This window comes from Dermacentor silvarum, chromosome 2 (genome assembly GCF_013339745.2).
Source record: "Dermacentor silvarum isolate Dsil-2018 chromosome 2, BIME_Dsil_1.4, whole genome shotgun sequence".
Classification (NCBI taxonomy): Eukaryota; Metazoa; Arthropoda; class Arachnida; order Ixodida; family Ixodidae; genus Dermacentor; species Dermacentor silvarum.
Window position 1 is genome coordinate 234,906,350 of NC_051155.1, and position 26,274 is coordinate 234,932,623.

At 46.9% G+C, this 26,274-nt stretch overlaps 1 protein-coding gene across 2 annotated transcripts in view; it reads left to right on the forward strand.

The window, feature by feature from the left end:
• LOC119442875 (uncharacterized) overlaps positions 1–25,941 on the forward strand; it is a 57,579-nt gene extending 31,638 nt beyond the window's left edge. For both annotated transcript variants that reach the window (XM_037707920.2, XM_049662432.1), the window contains 3 exons: positions 17,393–17,529; positions 23,361–23,493; positions 24,372–25,941. In XM_037707920.2, the coding sequence (XP_037563848.1) occupies positions 17,393–17,529; positions 23,361–23,493; positions 24,372–24,618 (517 nt within the window). In that variant the 3' untranslated portion in view covers positions 24,619–25,941. The remainder of the gene's footprint in view (positions 1–17,392; positions 17,530–23,360; positions 23,494–24,371) is intronic.
• Positions 25,942–26,274: the final 333 nt, after the last annotated feature.

A 26,274-nucleotide genomic window follows, 5' to 3' on the forward strand; every position in this document is an offset into this window, starting at 1 on the left:
ACTGATTTTCTAGGTGAATCACGTCGGCGGTGCCGACAAATTTGTCTTGATCCTTCTCTTCATAAAACAGCACGTGGGGATAACTTGTACGCGTAACTTTCAATATCGTTAAACTTAGGTTCAAGCTATAAGCGGGCCATTGTTCCTCATACTTAAACATGGTTCCGGGCACAAGTATGTGAAACACTGTTCCGGTTAACAGTGGCCTTTTTCACTAGAACATAGTTCCGCATATTTACTACCATGTAAACTGCGGACAAGGAGAAAAGCAGATACGAACCAACGCCTCCTGTTTATTGTCTGTCGCGTTGTCTTGTCTTGTCTTTTGTTTTGCGTTTGTTTGTGTCCGTTTTAGTTCTTGTCCATATTCTTCGCGCCGGGCATACCATGATATCTAATCACGTTGTTGCATAAGGAGTTCATTATCTTGGATGGTCGATCGACGCTTATGTTAGAGAGGCTCTTTCTTTTTTGCACCTTACTGTAACTCTGTAAACTGCGAGTAAATTTTGACACTGCGCAGACGATGACCACGCGCTTTTCACACGGCTGGGTTGTGTTACATAACGGACGTAATGGCCACTTTGCCAGCAGCAGTTTCTCCTGCGCTCACGCGTAATATTGCGCTGGCAGTGAACGCCTCGCGGGGGCAGTTTTAATATTTTTTTGTTCTTACGAATTGCACTCCATAAATCTTATTGTACGAAACAGATGGCAACGCAACCAGAATGCTGCTTTTTAGAATAGAATAACTTGACAGGGCATCGCAACAACACAACGCAAAAAGGAAAATACCGAATATGTGGTTCTTGAATGAAATAATCTGATTAACTTGCAGGTCAAAAAATATTAGCGAGCTTGCACTGGAGGCGCAATGCTTAAGAGATAGCGGAGTTGATGGGCACCTAGCAAGTCCTGGCTTTTGGGCTAGGCGAAATGATGACACTACCAAGTCATCCCCAGCATTTCCAGGAATTTATTCATTATTCATCGATTATAGATTAGCTATTGATTGACTATCGATTGGCTATCGATGCTAAGCTTAAGTAGTCCCAACCATGCTTAGCTTGACTTAGCCAGGTTCAGCTTCGCTAGTTCACAGGGGTATGTGCCATTGCGCTTGGACCCTTTCTGCACTACCGCCAGGATCGGACAACATTTTTTCCGACGCATGACGGACTTACGGCCGGCTTAAAGGGACATGGACACAAAAGTTGGCGGGCGGTTTTTTGTGTCGGAACAAAAGTTGAACTGTTGAAAATAACGAATACAACAAGCTGCTTAAAAAAAAAAAGAAGAGCAACATTTTTTTTGCAATTTTCTGTTGCACCTTACCTCCAAGCGGCTGCCGGCGGAAGCTGAAATTTAACGTCATAACACCCACCCGCGCGCGCGGCCTAGGTCAACCACAGCCGTCGCTGTGTTTCCGGGGGTGTCGGTCCCTTGCAGCGTTTGTTTAACACCTTTCGGCGATCTTCGCACGTGGTCCGTCTGAAACATTATCCCCGTCGGCGCTATACGCAGGTGGTGCGTCTTACATGAGCCTTCCCGCGGTCGTCGCTTGGTATTGACGCGTTCGTCGCGGCGGAAGGAAATGCCCAGACATTGCTGTTATAACAGCATCGTCGGTCGTGACACGCCGTCGCACACGTTTCCCAGAGACGAGAAGGTGCGTAAACTGTGGATACCTGCTTGTCAGCCATCAGGCCCAGCCTGGAGACTTCTAAAAAATCACCGCATATCCACGACGTGAATGATGATGAGTGGGCGAATCACCGGGGGATCATTCGGGTAAACCAGAGCTACGGACGAGCGAGAAAGAGAGCGCGCGTCGAGAATGACGCAGCGCCCCTAGCTACGCAGCGCCCCTAGCTACGGACGGGAGAGAGAAAACGCGCATAGGGAACGAGAGAGAAAGAGAAAGAGAGCACAGCTGCGCCTCTATCGGGAGCGGCGAGTACTAGCGTGGCTACAACGGCGCGACGGCGCGACGATGGCGGACAAGGCTCGACCCTAAGGAGCTTCGCCCCTAAAATGACTTCATTTGCGCGGACCACTTCGTCGATGATGATTATGTGACCAGCCCGGCTATGCTGAAAAGCCTCGGCATGCCGCTCAAAAGGCAATCGCCTAAAGTTTGACGCTGTGCCATCGGTCTTCTCACGAAAACGCTGGGCAGAAATGATCAGCGGCGCGTTTGAAAAGAGGAGGCGAAAAGATGTCGGTACTGTTTTCGTTCACTTGCAGCCTTCTTGAGCAGTGTGAGGGCGAGGCTGGGGCGAGATGCCCGAGGCTGGGCACGAAGGCGGTAATGTCGAAGTGGACGTGAGAGTCTCGGAGGTACTGATACCTCACAGCAGTTGCTCACGCCGACGGCATAAACTACTATTCAGTCATCCACGCAGTGCTGAAGTACCCCGCAGCTGCCTCGCCTGCGTGCGCTCTTGAAAAATTGTCACAGTTTCGCCCTAAGGGCGAAGCAATGAATGCGATAGCAACACAGCAATGCCATACGAAGTAAGGTGAGCGGCTTTGGTAGCAATATGTATTGTAGTAAACATGAGCTGATTAAGTAAGCAGGTGTGCTGCGCCGTAAGTAGACCGACATGAAGAGAGACTCGATGACCACGAGAAGGCGCCTGTAAAACGGTGGTGTTCATGAGAAGCGCTTCCCGTGAGCAGCGCGTGTGAAGGGACACACCTGTAGCGCTGCACTGCCGATCCGGGCAGCATTGCATGTGTAGCGTGCGTTGGAAAATGTGGCCCGAGTATTACTAACTGAATGAACAAGCGTGGTGTGAGCGCGCACAAACAAACATGAATAGATCACACTGAATGACTGCAGACAACGACTGTCAAAACGCTGGCAGCAAGCAGCGGGCGAAGGTACGTGCGGTCTATCGCTTCAACGGAAACTGAGCGGCGAATGCACGGCGCATAAAAGTCAGAGCCGTGTGGAGATAAGCGACGGTGCGAGCGAGCGACGAGCGCGGTTGCTGGCAAAGTAGAAGTGCGCCCCCCCCCCCCCCCCCCCCCCCCCCCAGCTCCCTCCGGCGTTGGCTTCCCGCTTCCTTGCTTGCGCGTGGGAGATGAGTGCGTTCGCTCTCCGTGATAGCGCGCGTCCCCGCACGCTTCCGCTCGGGCATACGGCGCGCGGCGAAGATTTTATCTATAGGGAACCAGACGGCGACGGCGACGGCGACGACGACGCCGACGGCAGAAATCCGGTTGAAGTGTCCATATAATTGCTATCGCAATAAAAGCATTTTCACAGATGAAATGACAAATAATTCTTGCACAAGTGTCTGGTGCAGAGCGAAATCTTCTCGCTACGGTTCGCGAAACATGACCGGCACGTCCACGGCCGCCTGCTCTTCTTCGTCGCTTGACGCGGAAGGCTCGTAACCGTAAGCGGTAATATTTTTTGACGAGTTGGAATGGTCCTCGTTTTCAGACGTGTGCTCATCGCTGGTAGAGGCACCAGAACTCGAATCTATGCTCGCGATGGCGGCGTCGGCGTTCTTCGAATGACCTCGGCCGACCGGCTGACTATTCCAACGAGATTGTCGTGACGTCACGCCTTCCAACTCCCGCGGGTCAGGCGGCATGGCGCACGCTGACACAAACGCCAAAAATAAAGCCATCGGGTCAAAAATGAGCTAAGTGACTACTTCTTTTCGGTGTAATCGCACGCTGAGGATTCATTTTCAGCATTTTCGTAAAATTTTCAGATTTAGTGTCCGTATCCCTCTAAACAACGTCGCTGTTAAAAAATTCTGGCACTTTTTCTATCTGCGATATACAGGGGAAGCACGATATTATATATTTTTTCTTGCGCGCGTTATCAGTGAAACCTATAGGCGAAATATATATTTTTTTAGATTCGTCGGAAAGTTTTCACGATATTGTTCTTTGCGTCAGCCTTCCATTGCGGGCGCCGATTGCAAGGCGGTCGTTCTTAAAACACACTTAAAACACACTAATAATGCGCAAGTTAGTGTAAAGGCCGTAATTAACCAACATATAGTATAGTTTGAACTTTGCCTTCACATTCCCAATAACTTGCCGCCCATTTCCACGAAATATAAACAAGGTGACTCGTTTAGCTTCACCAAGGACACCGTGGGAGCCTCGTAAACGCATAAAAACAAGCAGCAAACGAGTATTATAATAAAGATGGATTTCTTCAGATATCCACAGCCTATCACCAAGAAAACGAAACCGCGGTTGCCGCAGCCTCGCTTGTCGAAGACCAGCCCGGTTGTATTCAAATATTGTTCCGAATATTGTGATCAGCTCCTCGTTTTAGAGCGCAGCTCTTAGGCGCCTGTTCTTGCGGCGAACGCCGGTGTCGGCGTAACCGAGCGAACGAGTGCAGTGAAGGATGAAAGAGCAAACACGGAGCGCAGCGGGGGATGAAATACGGGAGGAGGAAAGTGGAGGAGGAGGGTGCAGCGGAACCACTGAGGCGGAAAGCGGAGGAGGAGGGTATGGCGAAAGCATGAGAAGAAAAGCGCAGTGCGGCGATGATGGCTACGAGATGGCGCCAGAGTAGCGTGCGTCGTCTGGGATGTCTGTCTGCGGCGGCTGCTGTGGATCGCGTCCTGGCTCCTGCGATCTCCAAATTAGCGGGGCAGTCGCGCCACACTTCGCTTCGTTTGTAACGTACCAAACGAGACAGGTTCTCCGCACCAGCCAACATATCGCGAAATGAAAACACATACAGAGCTGCGCTCAAATTTTGCATTAGGAAGTATCGTAATCGTCGGTGATATTTTTTATTTCTCACTATCCTTTTTTTTTAATTTAGACTAGGTGGAATACGCGTGGAGGAATATTCTATTCATTAATATTGGTGATGGCGTTGGTGATGTTAAGGGATCAGAAGGCTCTTGTCTGGCAGAGTTTTCCGATCATTTGCAGCCCCTAATCAACACCATCCTTGACAGCATCGACTAGCGCTACGCCCACACGCTCAGTAAACCAGGTCTGTCAGAAAAAAAAAAAGAAAGATATAACAGCAGTGGCGTTGCCTCTCGTCTTTCAATGCTAGTGCCTCAGGGAAGTCCACCTGAGGCACTAGCACTTTGACAGCCGCAACTTCTGCAGTGCAGTCGCCAATAAAAATAGCAACGTCCCCTCTAACACGGAAGTGCGGATATATACGGGAAAAGAGGCTCAACCGATATTGGATCCCGGTTTTCCGGGATCCAATCGAGTGCGCACATGCTAAAGAAAAAGTAGCCTCCATATTGGCAGGAACTTTTATACGGTCATGGTTTATGCACAGGGCAGCAGGGCTCTGAATGTGCGAAAAGTTCAGTTATCTGAATGAGAGACGGGAAAAAGAACATTTATGTAAATTCATAACACAATGCACATATTACTAGTAATCTGCCTAAATACGTTTTATTTATAGGCACATTCAATTTTATGATATAAAGGAACTTGTATTGAATATAGAGTATATGTATAACTAGCGTTTTTTCTTATAGTTATTCCATGAATCCTATTCTTGTTGGTAGCACTGTGCTGTTGTAAGATTGCTTAATTGCCACTCTGATTGTTGCTCCAATCATCCTAAGTCCGTATTCACGTAAAGCTCTTACGCTATATTTGTTAGAAAGAGCAAAGTGCCAGCCAACACTGATGCTGCACATATTATTAGCAAAGGCGGTCGGTAGATGGCAAAATACACTTACGAGCAAGAAGCTCTGTGAATTCCACCCCTTGCGTACTGTTTGGCTGCATGTTTCGAATACTGTTGTGAGCCTCGATTCCTCTAACTTCCGAGCCACAATACTGTATTCGATTATTCCTTGAAATGAGGACTGGTTGAACGGTTTACCGTTCAATGTCAGAAGAGTGTATACGGTACGTAGTACGCGACATGGCTCGTATTCACAAAGCTTTTCGATTCGTAAGCGTTCTGTGACAGTGGCCGGTCGTCCTCGCTTATGACATGCCCAGCTTCAAGATTTAGAAGAATTTCATCTTACAAAAAGAAATTTCTGCAGAACCCATCGATGACGATTGTCAATGTAAGCGGATAGCCGAACGCTTCAAGACAACTATTCGCTTATTAAAGGAGCGCTGCGCTTGAAGACGACATATACTCGTATATTTGTCGCAGTGAGATTATTTAGGTAGCATTTGTAGCTTTGTTGCGCGATTCCGCAGAGAATAAAATCATTAGCCATCACATCTGTGGCAGGTAGTTTGAGATGCTTTACACAAATGCCGATTCGACATATGTGATCTCTCCAGTGGCACGAGCTGTGCTGCTGAGCACGAGGTCGCGGGATCGAATCCCAGCCGCGGCGGCCGCATTTCGATGGAGGCGAAATGCAAGAACGCCCGTGTACTTGCGTTGTAGTGCACGTTAAAGAACCCCAGGTGGTCAAAATGAATCCGGAGCCCTCCTCTACGGCGTGCCTCATAATCAGAACTGGTTTTGGCACGTAAAACCCCAGAAAGAAGTGCTGTGAGCACCGGCGTGGAACGCGACTGCCATGCTCCTCTCCCGCCTTATTACTGTAACGAGGGGCGGGAGGCGACAGAAGAAGGAGAGGGCTGTCCTTGCGCAAACCTTCAGACGTCACAAAGCTCAAGCGCGACAGCCGTGCTGCTCATGCTTCCCCCTGCCGGGAAGCACAAATAGAGACCTTTCCCATCAAATCTCTCTCTCTCTCTCTATCTCTCTCTCTCAAAGGGCTAGTTGGAGTTCTGCGACGAACGTGCGCCGGGCAACTCAATTGTACGGGAGCACGCGAGCCACAAAAAACCGGCGGCAGAGGCGAAGAAAGCTATTCGCTTTAAAAAATTGTAGCATAAAAAGTTTTTGAGAATACAGGCTCACATAGGTCCGTATTAAGAAAAACGCTCTTACATCTGTACTGTTCGTAAGAACAGGTGCCAGTGAATAGTACGGGACTGGACGTACTATTCGCGGAAGTGATCAGCCAATGACAAAGAGAACCTACGAACGAAAAGGTTAGTGAATTTGGTCCATCGTGTTTATTGGGATGGCCCTGCCGATTTGAGAAAGATCAGAAGTAGCATGTTGATGTGTACAAAACATTTGATATGTGAAGGAAAAAGTCGGCAACTGATGCATAGCAAAAATCTGAGTGGAGGAGGAGGTGGTAGCAGCAGCTATTACAAGGTGAAAACAGTGGTAACGGAAGAAGAAGAAAAAAAGCAAAATGACAAGAAGGCAGGTTAGAATAGAACACTGCACGGGCTCGGGCTTACCCGAGAGCCCGGGCCCGGCCCGGCCCGTGGGCCTGGCCGGGCCTGGCCGGGTAGGGCAGCTTTTTTACGGGCTCGGGCATGGCATGTGCTTTTTGACGTGGGCCCGGGCCGGGCTAGGACTTTCTAGCAGTGTGCATTTAACGTGCAGCGAGTTATCCTCGCGCGTCTCGACTCTGAAAAACATGTCTTTTTCGGTCTCTGGCACGATTCGGGCCTGTTTCGAGCCGGGCTCGGGCCGGGCTCGGGCCTAAGGTAAGCGGGTAGCGGGCTGGGCCGGGCGGGTAACGTAGATTATTTCCGGGCCCGGGCCTGGCTCGGGTCTCGCCATGAATCTTTTGGTCGGGCTCGGCCGGCAGCCCAACGTATTTATGGGCTCCAAAAATCGGCCCGTGCCGTGCTCTAGGTTAGAATACCCACAATTGGTCGCTGAGAAAGACAGGATTAGATCGAACCAATGGTAATCGCTTGCTACGTTGCCCTTCACGTTATGAGACTAAACGGCGGAATTATAGGGAAGAAATGTCACAGTTTCGCCCTAAGGGCGAAGCAATGAATGCGATAGCAACACAGCAATGTCATACGAAGTAAGGTGAGCGGCTTTGGTAGCAATATGAATTGTAGTAAACATGAGCTGATTAAGTAAGCAGGTGTGCTGCGGCGTAAGTAGACCGACTTGAAGAGAGACTCGATGACCACGAGGAGGCGCGTGTGAAACGGTGGTGTTGATGAGAAGCACTTCCCGTGGGCAGCGCGTGCGAAGGGACACACCTGTAGCGCTGCACTGCCGACCCGGGCAGCATTGCATGTGTAGCGTGCGTTGGAAAATGTGGCCCGACTATTACTAACTGATTGAACAAGCGTGGTGTGAGCGCGCACAAACAAACATGAATAGATCACACTGAATGACTGCAGACAACGACTGTCAAAACGCTGGCAGCAAGCGCAGCGCTGGCAGCAAACGCCGCAGCAGCGGGTGAAGGTACGTGCGGTCTATCGCTTCAACGGAAACTGAGCGGCGAATGCACGGCGCATAAAGGTCAGGGCCGTGTGGAGATAAGAGACGGTGCGGACGAGCGACGAGTGCGGTTGTTGGCAGCGTAGAAGTGCGCCCCCCCCCCCCCCCCCCCCCCCTGCGCGCTCCCTCCGGCGCTGGCTTCCCGCTTCCTTGCTTGCGCGTGGGTGATTGAGTGCGTTCGCTCTCCGTGATAGCGCGCGTCCCTGCACGCTTCCGCTCGGGCATACGGCGCGCGGCGAAGATTTTATCTATAGGGAACCTCACGGCGACGGCGACGGCGACGGCAGAAATCCGGTAGAAATGTCCATATAATTGCTATCGCAATAAAAAAGGAAACTCTTTAGTGTAGAAATAATTATTTCTTGGGATGAAAGTGGTTTATACGCAAGGACAAAGTTTTCGCTTAAGAAACGTGCAGTAAGCTTTGTTCCACTAATTTCCGGGTGCTCGCGAGTTCAGTAGATGAAAGGGAAAATCGAGAAACCCTTACGGGTTTCCTTTGCAACTTGGTGCTACAGTCGGTTGGATGACAGCTTTTTCTTTTCGTGAACCTTCCTCTACCTTGTGGGCTTCCGCAAAACTGATTGGACAAGTATACAATGCACTACCAGATGACGGCGTTAGGAGAACGGTTTTTAACCGCACGTGGCTGGTATATGAATTAGGGATCTTGCACACCCAACGGGGAAACGACGAAAGCAAGAGAGACAAGGTGACGTTCGAAAACAGTCGAAAACAGTGAGGCCTGCCTGAGGTGTTTTATCTGTGGAATGATTTAACGCGGGACGTAACTGGCTGAGCACCTAGTGAACCATTGTTTCCTGCCGGGGGGGGGGGGGGGGGCGATATCCGGTGTTTTCATCAGCGGACAGACCTGGAAAGCTGCGCTCAAAGTGCTCCGCGCGTTTTCATCTCTATACCGAAGGCAACGGGTTTCTCGCTTTTTTTTTTTTTGAAAATTAAGAACGACGTGAGAGTGATTAGACTCGCGCAAGTATTGTTGCTGCAGATGACTTGGGAACAAAAGCTGTGTTCAATAACAATGTCTCCTCCGCAGATTACTGTTGCTTCGTTAATGGCGGCGTCCGCCAGCACGATCTGGTTCCGGTTCTATAACAACGTTGTGTCGTATGATAATGAAAACTTTGATGTTCAATCTTCCTTTTTTTCAATTGCGTGAACTGCGTTTTCAGTAAAAGCTTTTCAGAGTTATCCCTTCCCCCCCCCCCTCCCGCCCCCCGCTCCCGCCCCCCCTTCCCGTCTGCTGTCTATATTTTCTGTTTCTGTGCCTTATGTGTGTGCGCGATTCTTGAGGAATTTGAGGAAACGGTCTTACTAGAATCTTGCGAAAATTCCCAAGAAACTCTTTGTAATGCCACCGTACCGCAGATCATTATCATTATTTCGCGTGGCAACCCACTAACCTATTTAGCCTCAAGGGATGCAGCTTGCGCGGGAAGTCTCCACTCGCTGTCATTGCGTTTATCCTTAAAAAAAGGGTTACCGGTCGAGCTTATTACGTTTGCAAGCGATGTAAAAGCACTGCCTACCTTTCCAGAAAACCTCTACGTTAAAAGCTGTCTGAGCAAGACTGCCTCAACAGGCCTGTCTCTCCTCGCTAGCAGTTCCCTGAGGGGGTTGCTCACGCATGACAATATCGGATAAAGGCATCCCAGTTAAGTGATTCGAAGCAGTTTGCGGAACACTGATTCGGTGAGCTCTATTGAGAGCTTGAATTCCCAAATCAGCATACGCTCGCGTGCCGTTCTTTTGTAGTCGAGGATAACTGAATTTCGCAATTTTGACTCCGCACTGAGGCTTTACGCGTAAGATATATTGTAGGACTCCAATGGCGACTGCTTCGGAACTAGTTTGTTCGTCCGTAAAAAGTATATAACTGCGCGCGTTTGTCATCGACGTGTAGAACGGAATCAATGCCGAATTAATGAGTGAGAAGACCTCGATCCTCGTAAATTACGACTTATCTCGTGGTTTTTTTTCATTCCTTTCGGGCAGAAAGTCGATTGCTCATGCGTAGCTTTGATTCGGCGGGTGACTTGAACTGAGTTGCGGCCTAACCTAACATAACCTAACCTAGCCTAACCTAATCTAGCCTAACCTAACCTAATGGCCTAACAAGCATTGATGCCAGGGGCGCTATAACGTAAAATAATTCCAAACTGTTTTGATTCCAAACTCCTCACGTCAAATTTACGTAACCACCAACGCAAGCATCGGGCAGTAACCCGCAGCGTTGTCTGAACAACCCAATCAAACACTGCCCTCGTTTATAGGAGGTCACCTTTGTTCGCTTTCAAAACTAATAACATTGTCTACACTCAGCGGTTTTTCTTATCTAATTGGCTGACGAGAGGCGAGGAGCATGCTCTAGTGGATAAATACATAATACATACGCAAATAAATACATGCTCACCGGCAGGTGCGAGTAGCGAGGGCCTGACCGATCGGCGGGCAGCCGTCTTCTATTCCTTTCGAAACGGGGCAGTCTGTGGCTGTTCAGAAAAATTTGCAGTTTTGTTCGGCGTAGTTAATGCATTTTTTTTTCGTGTACAAGTCACTTTGACGTGGTAAGTTTTCGCGGTTTTCTGAGGTCGCGTGACAGACAGGCGAAATGGGCCTAGAGAGAAAATATTGGACCAAGAGCAGAGGGCTAATGGTGAAAAGGCGTCGAATCAGGACTGATTTTCCTTCTGTGTGGTTTAATCTTGCATAATCAGTGTGGTACACGTTATATCAGATGGGGAGCTATCGCGGTTTTCGTGACGTCGTGTGACAGACAGGCGAAGTTGAGAGTGGCCGGAAAATGTTTTGACCAATCGTGTAGGCTGATTGCAGAAATTGGAATCAAAACAGTTTGCAATAATTTTACGTTATAGCGCCCCAGGTTAGGTTAGGTCAGCTCATAGGCCGGAACTCAGTTCTACTACAGTGTTTTGATCATGTGCCAAGTTGATGTTGCCATGTAAGGTCTTTTGGGCCCCGTCAAGCTACTATCGTAGCTTTTAGCCCAAAATGACCATCCAGTTTCTGTTTCTTTTACTGGAAAATAAATAAAGATTGAAATCGCCCGCCGAATCAAACCTGCGCATGCGCAATCGACTTTCTGCTGAAACGGAGTGAAAAACCTCGGTGCTCGAATGACCCATTGAGCGAAATGCAGCTCCACTAACGTGAAACCTGGGAAGGTGCGAAGCATGCAGTGATGCACCGCTAATGGGCTCATATTGCCTTAAGCAATGGCTCATAACTCCGTAAACGCGGCCTTCCCATTACGACGACAGAAGAGAAGTGAGATTCTACGCTGGAATGATGAGCGGCAACAGCAGTAAGCTGTGGAAGACGATGACGAGGACGAACGCGGGATCAGTGGCACGAGCGCTGTGCCCAGCGCGAGCACGAGCCACTTGCTTACCTACGACGACGACGACGACTACGACGACGATGACGACGATTACGACAGGAGACGCCGACAGCCCGGCTGCATAAGGTGCTTCGCACCTTAAAACGATTGCTTCGGGACATAGGGCGCTACCATTGTATGTAGTGCCAGTGGAGGACTTTCATGACTCTCATAGTTCACTAAAGCGCAAGCATTCAGCTTTCGCAGTCAATACTAGAAGCATCGATGATGCATGAAAATTTAAACGCTTAATGTCGGCGCTCGATTCTTGAGATTGATAGAAAATAGGGAAACCAGTTTTGTGACAAAGCTGCCGCCACGCTGCAGCTCTGCAATGATGGCTCACATGTAGATTGCTCCCACAACATTGTCTAGCCTGAACGTCCGTGTCTGTTCGCAGAAACTACCATCATTAGCAATGGCTCGATCAAGACATTGCTGAAGTTGTGGACATTCACCAAGGATTGAAGCAGAGATTTCCTCTGTTTCCGTTCTTGTTTACGCTTTAAGTTAAGTGCATTTTTGACTGGAAAGCAGTGAATTAGGGTTTGACGTATCTTACATCTATAATGAGCAAAAGGTGCAACAGTAGGTTGCTGGTTTGATGCATGCAGACGACGTGCTACTAGCCGACAATGCAAGGGATTTATAGAGACTTCCGAATATGAGTGGCAATGTAGCGACGATTCTAGGCCTTAAGTTTAGCACATAGAAATCGTGAATTATGATCTTTAATGAAGAGACGAGTGAAGACGTGGTATCAACAGGAAGTCGTACCCAAAGACAAGCCCTATAAATACCTGGATGTATACATAAACGAAGAAAAGACATACTGAAGCGTCCACCAAAATAATAAAAAAATAAAATGCAAAATAAATGCAGCAATAATGAAAACATAATGAAACTACTACATTAAATATGCGGTGGTGCGACCAATCTGGAACAGAGTAATAGTGCCAGCGCTAACGTTCGCGAATTGCATTTCTGTGTTATAAATCAGAAATCTTGTCGGAGTTGGGTATTAAAAGTATGGCTTTTTGGGCTAGTTGGTTTAGATACATCAGAGGGGGTCATATCGCTAGAAGACACGGACAAGAGCAAGACTACAGGACGAGTGCTAACTTTCAACTGAGTGTTTATTTCCAGAAACAACTGTATCTGCAGGCCCGCACAGCGAAAAGGCCCAATCACCGCACATAAAAGCCGGTGCAAATCCTTGTTTAAGAAGTGCTCTGTTTTATATAGAAATGTAGATAAAGTTACGCGAGAAGTTGTTGAAGCCACTTGATAGCAAGGGCCGCTGATAGCTGCATCAGTTCCCCTTCAGTTGCTCTGACAAGTGAATTTGTGTTCCTAGACACCACCGGTTTTCATTTGCGGTGATTGGTCATTTTCGGTGTACGGGTCTACAAATACGGCGAGAGCTTTTTTTCTATACGCGCGGACACGACCATCAGAGACTGAGCCCTTAACAACTTAACAACAAGGATGAAGAGACATGTGCTTGCTGCGGGAAAGCTAGGGAAACGATGGACCATGTTTTACTGGAATGTGAAGAAATCTATCCAGCTGCTAGTCTAGGCTCCTCTGACCTCCTTGAAGCCCTTGGGTTCAGGGATAGCGGGGGGAAAGTAAACATGTCCGCTATAGAGATTAGTAAGACGCGGTTGCAGGTTTGGTAGCAGAAAAAAAGTAGGGAGACCTCGAACAACGGAAACGTACAGAAACAGAGTTCCCAGTAATAGTTCAAAAAGTTTGATGCTTGGAATTCTTTGCAGTTGTGTGTTTTCTCAAAAATAAAGGTAGGACATTAGACAAAATAATAACAAGAGTTTGTTGGTGCAACCCACCACCCCGTTTCAAAGGGGACGCTCATAGCATCCATCCATCCGTCCATCCATAAGGCAGGCCAAATCCCAATTTGACCTGCCGAGGATCCGAGCGCCATCTGGATAACATTTTCGCAAGTAGCCTACCCGAGCGCGCCGCTGTTGGTATGGTAGAAATGCTGGCAAAAGGGGTTTGTGTTTCAGTTTCCTCGTAACAGAATTATGTTTTGTCGTACATCCAAATAATAGTACGCTGTCACCATGTCTGTAGGTTGTGGTTAAGTCGTACTTTACCATTTTTCTGACGGATTTCACTGTGAGAAATTCAATTTTTATTCACCATAACCTTGCACCACGCGCAGGGCCTGCGCGATCGGAGTGGTTCGGGATGATTTTCTCCGCCGGACACCGACATCCATGCTGACGCCGGATTTTCTGCGACATGGGGCTCTTAACGCTATCGCGTTAATATAGCAGGGAAGAGGTTGATAGAACCGGAGTCGCTGTAAGCGTAGGTAATGGTGCAATATACTGAGAGAGGTTGAATACGAAAGTTGAGATCGAGACCAGGTAGGCAGAAGACGAGATAGTGATACATGTTGAAGTAATAAAACCTGATTATATCAAACAGGCTAGGTGACTGTTTGTACCCGCCCCATTTGAAAGGAGATGCCATTAAACGACAACAACTACGACAGCAACGACAGCGACGACAACAAATCATCATCATCATCGGTTAGAGTTAGGAGCTGAAGAGAGAGAATAAACCATTTATTAGTGAAAAATTAATAGTCGTTTTGTGGTCGGACTTCCTAGTCCGGAAGACCATTGGCTTTTGCCGCCGTCTAGGCTCGGTTGACCAGGGCTTGTCGCTGCTCTGGGTCCGAGCTGGACAGGGTCGCCTCCCACTCGACTATCGTCGGATTATGCTTGGCCGATATTTTCGGATTCTGCTGGCACACCCAGACCATGTGGTATAACGTGGCCGTCTGGGGACAGAATTTACATTGCGGATTGTACGTCGTAGGATCTATCTTTGATAATACATAAGGAGAGCTGTATCAGAGAAGCAGGGAGAGCGGGGAGCCGCCGGCAGCGCGAGTGCGTCACTCGAGCCTTGGGCGAGTGTTTTGAAGAAGCCGTAAACACTTGGGGCTAATAGGCCCTAGCTATGCCTCGCGGTTGCATGGAAGAGCAACAAGAAAACCAAGGTGAGGGGCGCATTCCAGAGTGTCAAACGCTGAAAAAAGAAAGGGTCAACCAAGTGTCGATGCTAAACAAGACAAGTCGACGGAATTGCGAGCGAAATACGATACAAATAACATATACAGTTGGAACATATTCACGTTCAAAACCAGTGCTTTTTCCCTTAATTTCCTTAGTTTTTAAAAATGATACTGTGAAGCAAGTGCCAGTTAAAACAAAATTATTTGTTGACGATTGCGTTCTATGTTAAGGAAATCTGTAGTCCTGATGACTAGTCACTTTTAAGTTCCTCGCTGTCTACAGTACAATCGTGGCGCTGCACATGGCAAATTAAAATCAATGCGAGAAAGACTTGTAATGACCGCGACGCGGAAATGACATCCTTTAACTTATCTGTATTCAATCGATGGACAAATTTTACATTTAGTGACAAGCTGCAAATTCTTGGGCGTAGTTATCAGCTCGGACTTAAACGAGCACGTGTCACACATTAAAGGAAAAGTCATGCAGAAATTCTGTCATTTGAGGCGATGTTTAAAAATTTATTTCCGGCCTTTTTACGCGCCAAAACTACGAATGATTATGAGACACGCCTTATATAGACTGCGGAATAATTTTGACCAGTTGGGGTTGTTTAACGAGCACCTAATGCACGGTACACGAGGGTTCTTGCATTCCGTCCCCGTCGAAATGTGGCCGCCGTGGCTGGGAAACGAACCCGTGGCCTCGTACTTACCAGCACAACGCATTAGCCACAAATCTACCGCGGCGGGTGAATCGATGTTAGCCGAATTTGCCGAGTGAAATTAAGCTGCCAATGCACAAAACTTTTGTCCGCCCGATTCTTAAGTATACGGGTCGGTCATCAGGGACACACGTTGTGATGGTAATTGCCTAATTAGTTCTTTTTTTTTGCATTCGATTTCGCTTGGCATTGTGCACAATGTTTATGTATTTCAACTTACAGGTAATATAAATGACATGCAATATTTTTCTGTTGCGTTGGTATTTGGCACTGGTAGAAATTTGTCATTTTGACTTCCGTTATCATTACTACTACATTAAATATTGTTGTTCATTGGTGCATCCTGCTTTGTGTATTGCCACTCCTGCTTGGGCCATGTGGCTTGCAGTATTTCTGTAAATAAATAAATGAATAAATAAATAAATAAATAAATAAATAAATAAATAAATAAATAAATAAATAAATAAACAAATAAATAAATAAATAAATAAATAAATAAATAAATAAATAAATAGTGTGCAAAACAATCAGAGAAAGGCGATTAAGTTTCGTATTCAAATCCTTTAGTCGGTATGCGTCACCTATAGTGCGATTCTGGAAATAGCAGAATTATATACCCCACAAAAAAGGCGATATAAAGAGCGATTAAAATACCTGTACCTATTTTCCATGAAAAGCTAGGTATAGATAAGGGTACGTACCCTGAGTATTTCGTTCGTCGATCCACCCGGTCTAGCAATGCAGTAAGCTTACAGTATTCCTGTGAAACTGAAGCGTTCAGACATTTGTACTTTCCTCGAGCCATGTGAGAATGGAATGCACTGCTTGCCGTGGCGTTTGCCTCTGACTTATGAGCTTAAAGAAATGCTTAAAATGCTTAAAAGAAATGCTTAAAAGAATGTGCTTAAAGAAATAACACGCATGTTTGGGGTGCATCGGCTGCCCTCCTGCCTTCGCTATTCAACCTGTCCTTCCGCGTGATACCACCGACGTGCTTTTTCCCAATTAGTCTATGGCTCTCGTTTTGCTATGCGTAGCGAGTGACGTGCTAGCGACTTCTAATATTCTTTTATTCTCCTTCTTTTTCTTGTGTTATACTTAAACAGCATGAAAAATAATAGAATCTGTAAGATGTGTTTGACCATCCTTCTGTCTTCAATGCGCATTCCAAAAAAGAAAATTAATGTTATTGACGCGTTGCGACATTTATGAAGGGAATCGAACAGCGAAAAAGGTTATATGACTGACACAGGCATTCACCTTAGGTCCTGTCTTTTGCGCCGAATCCCTTCAAAGCGCACGAACTAGCCCAGTTAATTGATGTCCAAGGAAGGCTCGCAACCCCGCACTTTGGGATCTCACCTTTGCTTCCAACTGCACCTTCTACTATCATTCGATCGCAAAGTTTATCTCGCTGACAGCGATGCTTCCCTAGTTCGGGAGGATGTCAGTGCCTCTCCAAGCCAGAAGTAAACTTCCTCATTGCGCTACATCTGTATTTTTTTTCTTCCCTTGCATTTCATTAAAATAACGCGTTAAAGGATGATCCCTGGTTGGAAAGGTGAAGCGCTCCTTTACGTATGTAGTGTTGGTGCTCGCCATGGTGAAAGCATTCCAATCGTGCCTTCTGTTGCCTTCCATACGTTAATCAATGGGGACCGTTGCACTCGGATCGTGCAATACGATGACGTTCTTGATCTTGTTGCAGAAGACAGCCCTCAGTTGAAAATTGGGTCCGAAAAGTGAAATTAAGTTTGCTAGATTGTGTACTTTGTGTGACGTTATCTTCTTCGTCTGTTCCCTCGTTGTCTGTATTTCTTATTCACCATCTGAAGCATCGCGTCATTGCGCATTATGCCCAGGCTGACCTCTGGGACCGCCATTACACAATCTTTCTTTCTCTCTTGCATAACGTTGTCCAGGGAGCTGGAGATCCTGTTTAGCGCCATCGAGTCTCGGATCGGGCGCTGCTCTGACTCGGAGAGGAACCGGCTGGGTCTGCTCGTCGAGAGCGGGCGAATGACGGCCGAACTCAAGTGCCGGGACTCGCTTGACAGTGGTGAGGGCATCGTGCGCGTACGTAGACCAAGCAGTCGGTCCTCAGACTCTGCTAGTTGCTGAGGTGTCGGAGGTAGAAGGCTTGGGTGTTGGTGAATGCATCTTATCGACCTGCCGTTTACTCCCCACCTCTATTGTGAGAGCGGTGGTAATGAAGTCCAGCCGCGGGGCCAGTTAGGAAGCAGGGGCGGGTGGTCAGCTCGGTCAACGATTGATGACTAGCTTGTTTAGTAGCCTGAAACGTGACGCACGAGGGCGGGCGAGCAGATGTAGAGACATCACGTTTTATGCTTTTAGAGCCTATAGCCTCAAGTTTCCCGCCCGTCACGTCGACACCGTGGCGGAAAAGGGAGTAAAGCAGGTGTCTTAGATTGTAGGGTTCTAGGTCCAGCGCATTGTATCGCGACGGCGTGCGGCGTACAGATAAAGCCTAGAGAGAAAGTCCATAAAGAAAACACACTATTTTAGGAGCAGTTAAGATCAGATAACGTGAGTAGGCAAATTCGTGCGCAATGACTCTTTCCGCTTTTCTTTATGCTTCGAAATGACAGGTGGGCGCAGGTAGTAGAGGATAAATAATGTTAGAAATAAATGACAGAACCTCGTTCTCCTTTTGCCTGAAATACGCAGTTGTTTGACGCATGGAGCGTCTTTGACGGCGTATAGTTTCAAAACAGATTCACCATAGAGCCGCTGTTTCTCTTCTGTGCTCTTCTTGATCGACTTTTATAATTTTATTTGCGCGCATAGTAACGTAGTGCGACGAAAGCGCGATGATCAGGCCCACTGTAAAGCGTGGTGCACCGCATAAACAACGTTGGAAAACCAACTTCCCAGGGGGCGACAGTAGGCGGTTCTTCCACATGGAGGCGCCCGTATAGATAATGAGCTCTAACTTAGTTACTGCCGCAATTTTCAATGCTGATCGTTTAATAAGAAAATTCTCGTAAAGCTGAATTCGCTAACCGAGGTAACGAGCTCAAGAATAGTAAGAGAAGAAACACCGTTTTATCGCTTGCAAATCTCCCATTTAGGTCGTAGCGACTGTTTGTTCAGAACGGAAACATTGAGGGAATCAAATAGCAAAACCCGCCGAAAAGTAGTGTTCAGATATCAGAATAACGATTCAGTGTTAACTGCCTTAGCCGTTAAGGTGTAGTACATTGAAGCGTTGAATAGAGAAGAGAGAGAGAGAGAGAAATACGGGAGGCAATTTCTGATCGCGGGTGTTGTTTAGTGCTCGTTGTAGCTGACCTCGGCGACGTGCTCGTCAAGCCATAGTGACTATTGCAGAGTTTTTATTTGAGGTGTTCGAATATTTAAATAGTCGAATGAAATTAAGTAAGGACATTTGAAATGCACGGGTTTCGAATAGGAAATATTGAGTGCCAAATATATTCTTCTTTTGGAAGTAAAAAGGAGAAAACAAAAACATGCAGAGGAAAAGGGCTTAAGCATGTTAAGGAGAAAGATACCCGGAACACTACGTATAAGTCCATTGGACTGAGTATGCTTGCAAGTGAGCTAAATATGAATAGCCGTGGCACATTTCGGGCCGCTTGCAACGGTAACTTATAGCGGCTGGTGACCACGAGCATTGACTTTCTTTTGCTGCAAACAGGCTGCAATAATCATATTAACCCCGTATATTCGGCCACGGTTGAATATCCGGCTAAATAGAATATCAAAGTCTCAAATGGAAAGTTGATTGTCAATAAATGCACTCGATTCTTGTCCGAGATATTGAACATTAGTGCAGTCCTAACTTTTTTACGGAATTGTTGCCTGGGTGCGCGGCTCTGAAGAAAGCCTCCAATCAGTGCGTGCTCGAAGCTGGAGGAGAAACGTCCGACGTCCGCAGAAAACTTTGCGCCGTTGCCTAGCAACAACCAAGCCATAGCTGCGCACCACCTGGCCCAACGTTGCCTAGCCGCGCATGCGCCGAAGCAGTAGCAATGCAGCAGCCGCCGCCAGGCCACGCCCACCGACGGGAACACCGCGCAGCTGCAGCGCCGAGCTACCGCAGCAGCTGGTAAACCGTTTCCCGCTACTCTGAAGCTACCGAAAGTAGCTGGTACGTGTTTTACTAACTGACGTAAACACCCAGTGTGCATGCTCTTGGCCTCGGAGTTTGCCATAAAAGGGGCTGCGCCTATTCTTGTCAACTTTCGCTAGATATCGAGTGGATAGCCTCCAACGCGTTCGGCGTCGTTAAGCAACAGCGTTCTTGGCACTGTGAAACCTTGATTAGCGAGCCTCCGTTGGTGGCATGCCAGGAATGCTGTCGCTGGTAGGCGCTACGCGTCCAGCGCTAGTCAAGCGAAACGTCGCGAAAAGCAAGTTACCTCCGAAAGTTTCGGCGCCCGGATTGGAAGGCTCGCGTGGTGCGTTTCGCCGAGGAGCAGGATGCGTTTGAGCAACGGCGCCGCAAACACGCTCGGGAAAGGGCTCGTCGTGAACGTGCCGATTCAAGCGTGAGGGCTTCCGAAGCCCAGGCTAAACGTCAGCGAGAGCAGCGGACCCCAAGTTGCGGGAGTGTGATGTTGAGGCTAAACGTCGGCGAAGAGCCGCCGACCCCGAGTTGCCGGAGCGCGATGTTAAAGCCAAACGTCAGTGTCGTCTTGCCCTCCAGGAACCTGACTACGGTGGTGCACACCTCGGCAACGCTAGCGCCAACTTCCCCGGTGCGATGGCCAGGTTTCAACGCGAGTTTCTCAACCGGAACTTCGGAGCCAGCTGCAGTGCGAGTGACCGGTTGTGGTTCGAGCACAACGTTGAACTCGTCAGTGAAATTCGTCCCAAGGAATACTGAAGAAACACACGACAAGCTTCGCTTACCTCCATTTCCTCGACAGGGGATGGGCTACTGATTTTTTTTTTTGAATTTGTGCGTGATCTACTGATATCGAATGTCAGCCAGCGCCACTCATGGCGGGTGTGGAACATCTTCTCAAGCGAGGGCGTCGCGTAGTATAGGCGAACTTAGTAGCGCGCAACCGGCCTCGTGTGTTACACCTCGTGGCATCGAGGCGGTCAAAGTCGATGCCCCTGCTATGAGGGAGGAGAATTAGGGGAACCGAGGGGCTCGAGTTCTTTGTTAGTCATTGTTCCATTTCCACAGTGCTCAATACGCAGTCAGATCGCAGCGAGGTAGGTCGAACTGCCAGCTCTCGGGTCATAATTTTCTTTTATTTTGCACGTATTGCCTTGGTTATACATGCGTTTCTCACTAAAATGACTCTCGGGCTGTTGAGACCTGCTTCAGAAACACAGGGTGGACCGTTTACCTACGGCCCACTAAAGACGCACACAGAAGCGGTGAAACGTAGAAACAGCCATGTGCTTTAGATTCGGGTTCATGCTGGAGAGCCCGCGCTCGGTGGAAATTATTACGATGTCACTGATTACGGCATTGTTTATATTCCAGGCCATATTCATAATATTCTGACAACGTCGACTCTCGTGTCTAGAAGTAAAAAAAATTATTGATGAGTATTTTCGGACACACAAATATCCATTAATCATTTATCAAGTGCATTTCAGTTATTTTCATTTTCTACTATTTGATTGCGCGCCTCCGAGTTGTTGTTGAAGGGATTTTAATCATAGGAAGGAGAAATGGCACAGTTGGAAGTCTGGAATCCGGAAGAAAACGCACACGGAAGGCAGTTTCGCTGCGGTCTCGGCACTTTGATGAGTCGATCGATAGCCATCTACAAAAAACAAAAACAAAAAAAAAAACATCTCCCCAGTGGTAGTGTACGATTGGTTGAATATGCTAATAAAGAAATGAGAGAACTTACAGACCCGGAAAGGCAAGGCTGAAATACATATCGATTGTGGCGTATATTGATCCTCATAGTAATAACAAAGTAATCGATAACCGCATTTCTAGACAGGGACATCTGCAGTTCGTAGCGACTAAGCACGCTGGCACCGGATCTGTTTTCCCTTGTTTTACTTGATTCACTGACGAACACTACGAAACAAAGCGTAAAAAGGTAATTCACTTAGCAGAAGAGAACTAAGTCTCAATAACAATAAAAAATAAACGCAATACGGTGTATTTCATGGTTAGGAACGAATCACCCGTGTAGTTTCACTTTAAATCTTATACTTATGCGAGTGTTGGTTTTATTCTTTTCTTTAATATATCCTCTTCTGTGTAGAAGCAAACTAAGATACATTATAAAATCATGAAACCTCTATTTATGCGTAAGACAGAAAAGAACTTGAAACAGGTAATCGTATGGTGCTACATAGCAGTGCGAAAAATATTATAGAAGAAAAAGTAACTGAAAAAAAAAACTCATGCTTATAAAGAAGAAAATATGAAAAAAAAATTCGTAGAAAGAGAGCATGGAAAAATTCAAGCAGAAAAAAATCTACACTTTAAGCGCTGAGCAAAGGTGAAAGAAACAAAAAGCCTGCACAAGCGCTTTTTCTGCTGCTGTAAATGGGGAAGAAGAAAACAAGTTGCACTCAACCGGACGCGGGCACATCGAAGGCTGCACGCAATCACTCACGCTTGTTTTTATTTCTTCTTTATTTAACGAGAACTGATAAATACAAATATCTGGGAGAGAGACATGTAGCGCACTGCCTGTAGTCGCTTTCAAAGTGAAGGCGTTGCGAAGATTGATGACCTTAGCACAAGGGTTGGCTGATCGACTGAATATTCGATTGATCAATTTCTATGTCCAAACACTTCGCTTGAGTTATGCGAGCGACCTCGGACCCTATTCGGGAAAGCTGTAGACTGAGCCGACGTTATAGTTTTTAAAGTCAGAAAAGCCTACTAAGATGTAAGACGCGCAATCGTCTGCACACTCGCAAAAAGCGCATTTTTTTGACAAGTTCCCGTGAAGAAATCGAAATTAGTGCTGTTTAGATGGTATTGGCAAACTGTCAACCCCCCCCCCCCCCCCCCCCCCCCTTCTGGCAGAGATCCTGGGTGCGCTACTGACGCGTAGTAACGTTATTGTTCTCTGCCGGCACAGGAAATATGGCCGCTGTTGCTGAACCCGCGACCTTCGTCTCTGCGGCAAAATGTCGTTGAGCCGCGGTAACTAAACTAAATGTTCGTGCCCTTCCTTTACCCGGACCTAGGTATGGCACAGACCTAGCGACGTTTGAATAAAAGTAACTGTAAGAACATCTGCAAGTTTCCGATGAAATACCGTAACGTTTCCACTGGAAAATACATAATCAGACTTGGACAAACCTTGCCTGAAAGTTTTGAGTTTTGTTGACTGCACTGAGATATATTTCGGGTAAATTCCAACCGGGCCTATTAGTCAGCCTTTGGTAGCTTCATACTCGCATCTGGTCAGTGGAACCCTTGTTCGAAAGCTTAGATAATGGTTGATAGACTGAATCTACAGCATAATACGACAACTTATCCTTGGCACTTTGGCCGAAGTTGTCTGGCGACGAATCACGCAACGCAGGTTTGTCTACACGCTAGATGTAATTGAAGGTTTGAGAAGAGAAAATAAAAGATTCAGTGTGGGGAAAAATCGTGAAACACAGAATATTTCGGGCACGGAAACAACCCGGACAAGAAAGTTGTTGCTTTTCTTCATGATGAGGAACTTAGTAACCATGCTAGACTTTGTACTAGGATGTGCTGCCATTCTGTCGAACTACAACACTTAAGAACTGCTGCTGTAAATCCATGTGACAGGGGGCCGGGACACCGTCAGGCTTTCGTATCGCCTTGAACCTCTGCCCCCTCTTAGACCTGTTCTAAGGACAAAAATAAAGAAAAAAAATACGGTCTGTGCAGTGCTTATCATTATTATGTCCCTGATTTGCGATGTTGGTTTGCAGAGGCGAAAATGTACATCAACTGCTTGCGAAACTACAACCACAGCGGGGATCAGTGCTCAGAGAGGCTGCGCACCCTTAAGGACCAGTACAAGGAATACTCCGAGGGGCTCACCAACACAAACGACGTCTGCTGGTGCGTACACATTCGCGTACAACATGTTCCGGGCTTTTTAATCCAAGCGCACAGTTAGAAAGTTGCTTAGAAAACTTTGTAAACTTTTCTTGTGTGTGCATGTGAAATTTACGCCTTAAAGTTAGCCATGTTCACATGATTAAATACCACAGCTCGCGTAACGCGCCATGCATAGCTGTACATATATATATATATATATATATATATATATATATATATAGTAACTGAATTTTTCAGTGAGCCAAGCGTATTTAGAAAGATGAGAAGCACAATTAACCTCGCGGATATCTTTGGTTTACTTACCCAAGAATGTCGGTCGGTGGACCGACCTTTTTGAAGGGACCGACCTTTGAAGAAGGTCGGTCCACCGAAACTGCCAGGGTACGAAAACCAAAGATATCCGCGAAGTTGTGCTTCTCATATATATATATATATATATATATATATATATATATATATATGTTTATTTGGATGTCATAACTATGACCACCTACTGTAAGCAAAGGAGTTCTGAATCGCAGAGTTCTGAATCGCAGCAATTCTGAAATGCTGCGTTTTGACTGAGACCATCGATAAAATAGGAAAAGAGTTTGTGCTACTTCCAAGTGCTGCAGTACCTTTCGGCTTGAGCGGATCAAATAATTTTATTACGAAGCCGTTACCACCGCTTTTACACTCCACCGACTTCAATGCTGCCTCTTCTAATCACTAGTCGACTGACAGACCAGATTGTCCAAGACATCTGTGACCAGCATCTTGTGTTGGAACGTTTACTTGTTTAATTATAAAAATTTCTTTTTTTTTTCGGGTGACAGCGTCACTCGAGTGGCAAGCACTATGCCTCGCTCGGCTTTCCCCATTTTTTTTTTTTGCCGCAGTGCCTACCACTCGTACCACAAGTGCCTGGGTGACCGCTTGGGGAACGCCTGCGGGGAAGACGCCCGCCAGCACGTCGAGCTGTACGCCGACAAGCTGACCAACCGGCTGCTGTACAACTTCTGCCGAAACTACGAAACCTCGGTGTGCGTCGATGTCGACGCGGGCACGACACGTCTCGCCAGCGCGGCAAGAACCGCGCTGGCATCAGCGGTTCTCGCATACGTCACCGGCTACCTGTTGTGGTAGCTGCCCATGGGCGCAGATGCGCTTTCGTATAAACGATGGTGTCGTTATAGTCCGAGCTGCGTACAATACGTGGAAGCTATAGAAGTGGCCAACTGCACGCATGCGTTCGGGGCACCGCTACCTTGCTCAAGCCGAATTCTCGCCCGCACATTTCGAATGCTCTGATCTCTAATTGTTGAGTAGCAGGATGTGTGCATGGGTGAAAAATTCGGACTTCAAATAAGGTCAGCCGACTGTGCGAAATGGTAGAGATTTATGTTTACAGGCCCATTAATGGGAAGGTGAAACGGAAGATACGCCGGTATTAAGTTAGAATTATCATGAGAAAAACAGGAAATGTATGCAGCTGTTAAAATTATAAATTCTCAGGAAAAAGACAAGAAAAAAAAAAAGAACGACGGGCACGAGACTCACGCATGTATACCAGCATTCATAGCTAATACGCGTGATACGTGTGATATTATCAAATTTTATATCACCGACGCTTATTGGAATATACTTTTTACTCCCCCAATCTGGACTATATATTTATTCCCACGAAAGTGTTTGGACTAAACATAAATTTTGTACTTGATGGTAGAGACTACAAAATTGTTCTCGGCCGCGATTACGCATAGCGGAACGTCGGCCTTGGATGGCGGCTTAAAGTGCGGCATTTTGCGATACGCCTGCGTGCCTCTAGCATTTCTAGTGGCTGTATTGTGCCCACTAGCGTTTTCTTATGCATACATTTCGTGTTTTCCATGTAAAAATTTAGCTGGAGATTCGCACATGCACTGTCGTTGTTCGATTCAATTGCAGTGGCTCTGTCAACTCATAGCTCTATAGGTTTTTACAAGTCCAGTTCATTGTCACGTAGAGGAGTGTTTACGCACCAAGCGTATTTGTAAAGTTAGCAGTATATTACGGTATTTCATTTGCTGCTGTTCGCAATATGCAAAGGGTCATGTTGGTTGAAATTCCTTTCAGCTCAAGAAACTCAAATAATCTAGAATTCTCTCGAGGTTGTCCTGATTCCTGTCCATGATGCAATGCATTTGGATTCCGCACCTCGAGACAACACATTAGAGGGTTGACAAACGCTCCTCCTGTATTAATTGTATCTATAGCAGCACAACCACAGAAGCGAGAACATCTTGAGTGGATGTTTGCATAACATAGCGCACACCACTGTTGTATTGTACAGACAGTGTAATTCATTTTAATAATCTTTCACATGCCAGTACAGCGATCTTGTATGATTTCGTTATAGTTACGCTGTTTAATTCGTTGAATTGCTCTGTACCTTTCATTGATCACGAATTAAAACAGTAGAGTAGAAAACGTCAAGTCTCTCGTCCTTGTTTCGCATGCCTCGCTTGCAGTTACCACCTAAATGTCGGTACCAAGACTGAGCACGCGTTGCGCAAGAGCGACGCGGTTAGAAAATAAAGGGTGCAAAACAGTTTAGGCAACGGTTGGTCGCCGACACCAGTGCGGACTGCAACTCTAAGCTTCGCTACGATTCAAACTTTCGTAGATACTTCACCCTGCAAAGTTATGCCGCCCTTAGTACGCGCATATATATTGTACAGCAGGCTGTGAACTGTCCCGTGCACTTTTTCTGCGTGCCTAACATTAGGCCGATTTCACGAGCGGGAGAGCTTTTAAATGCGA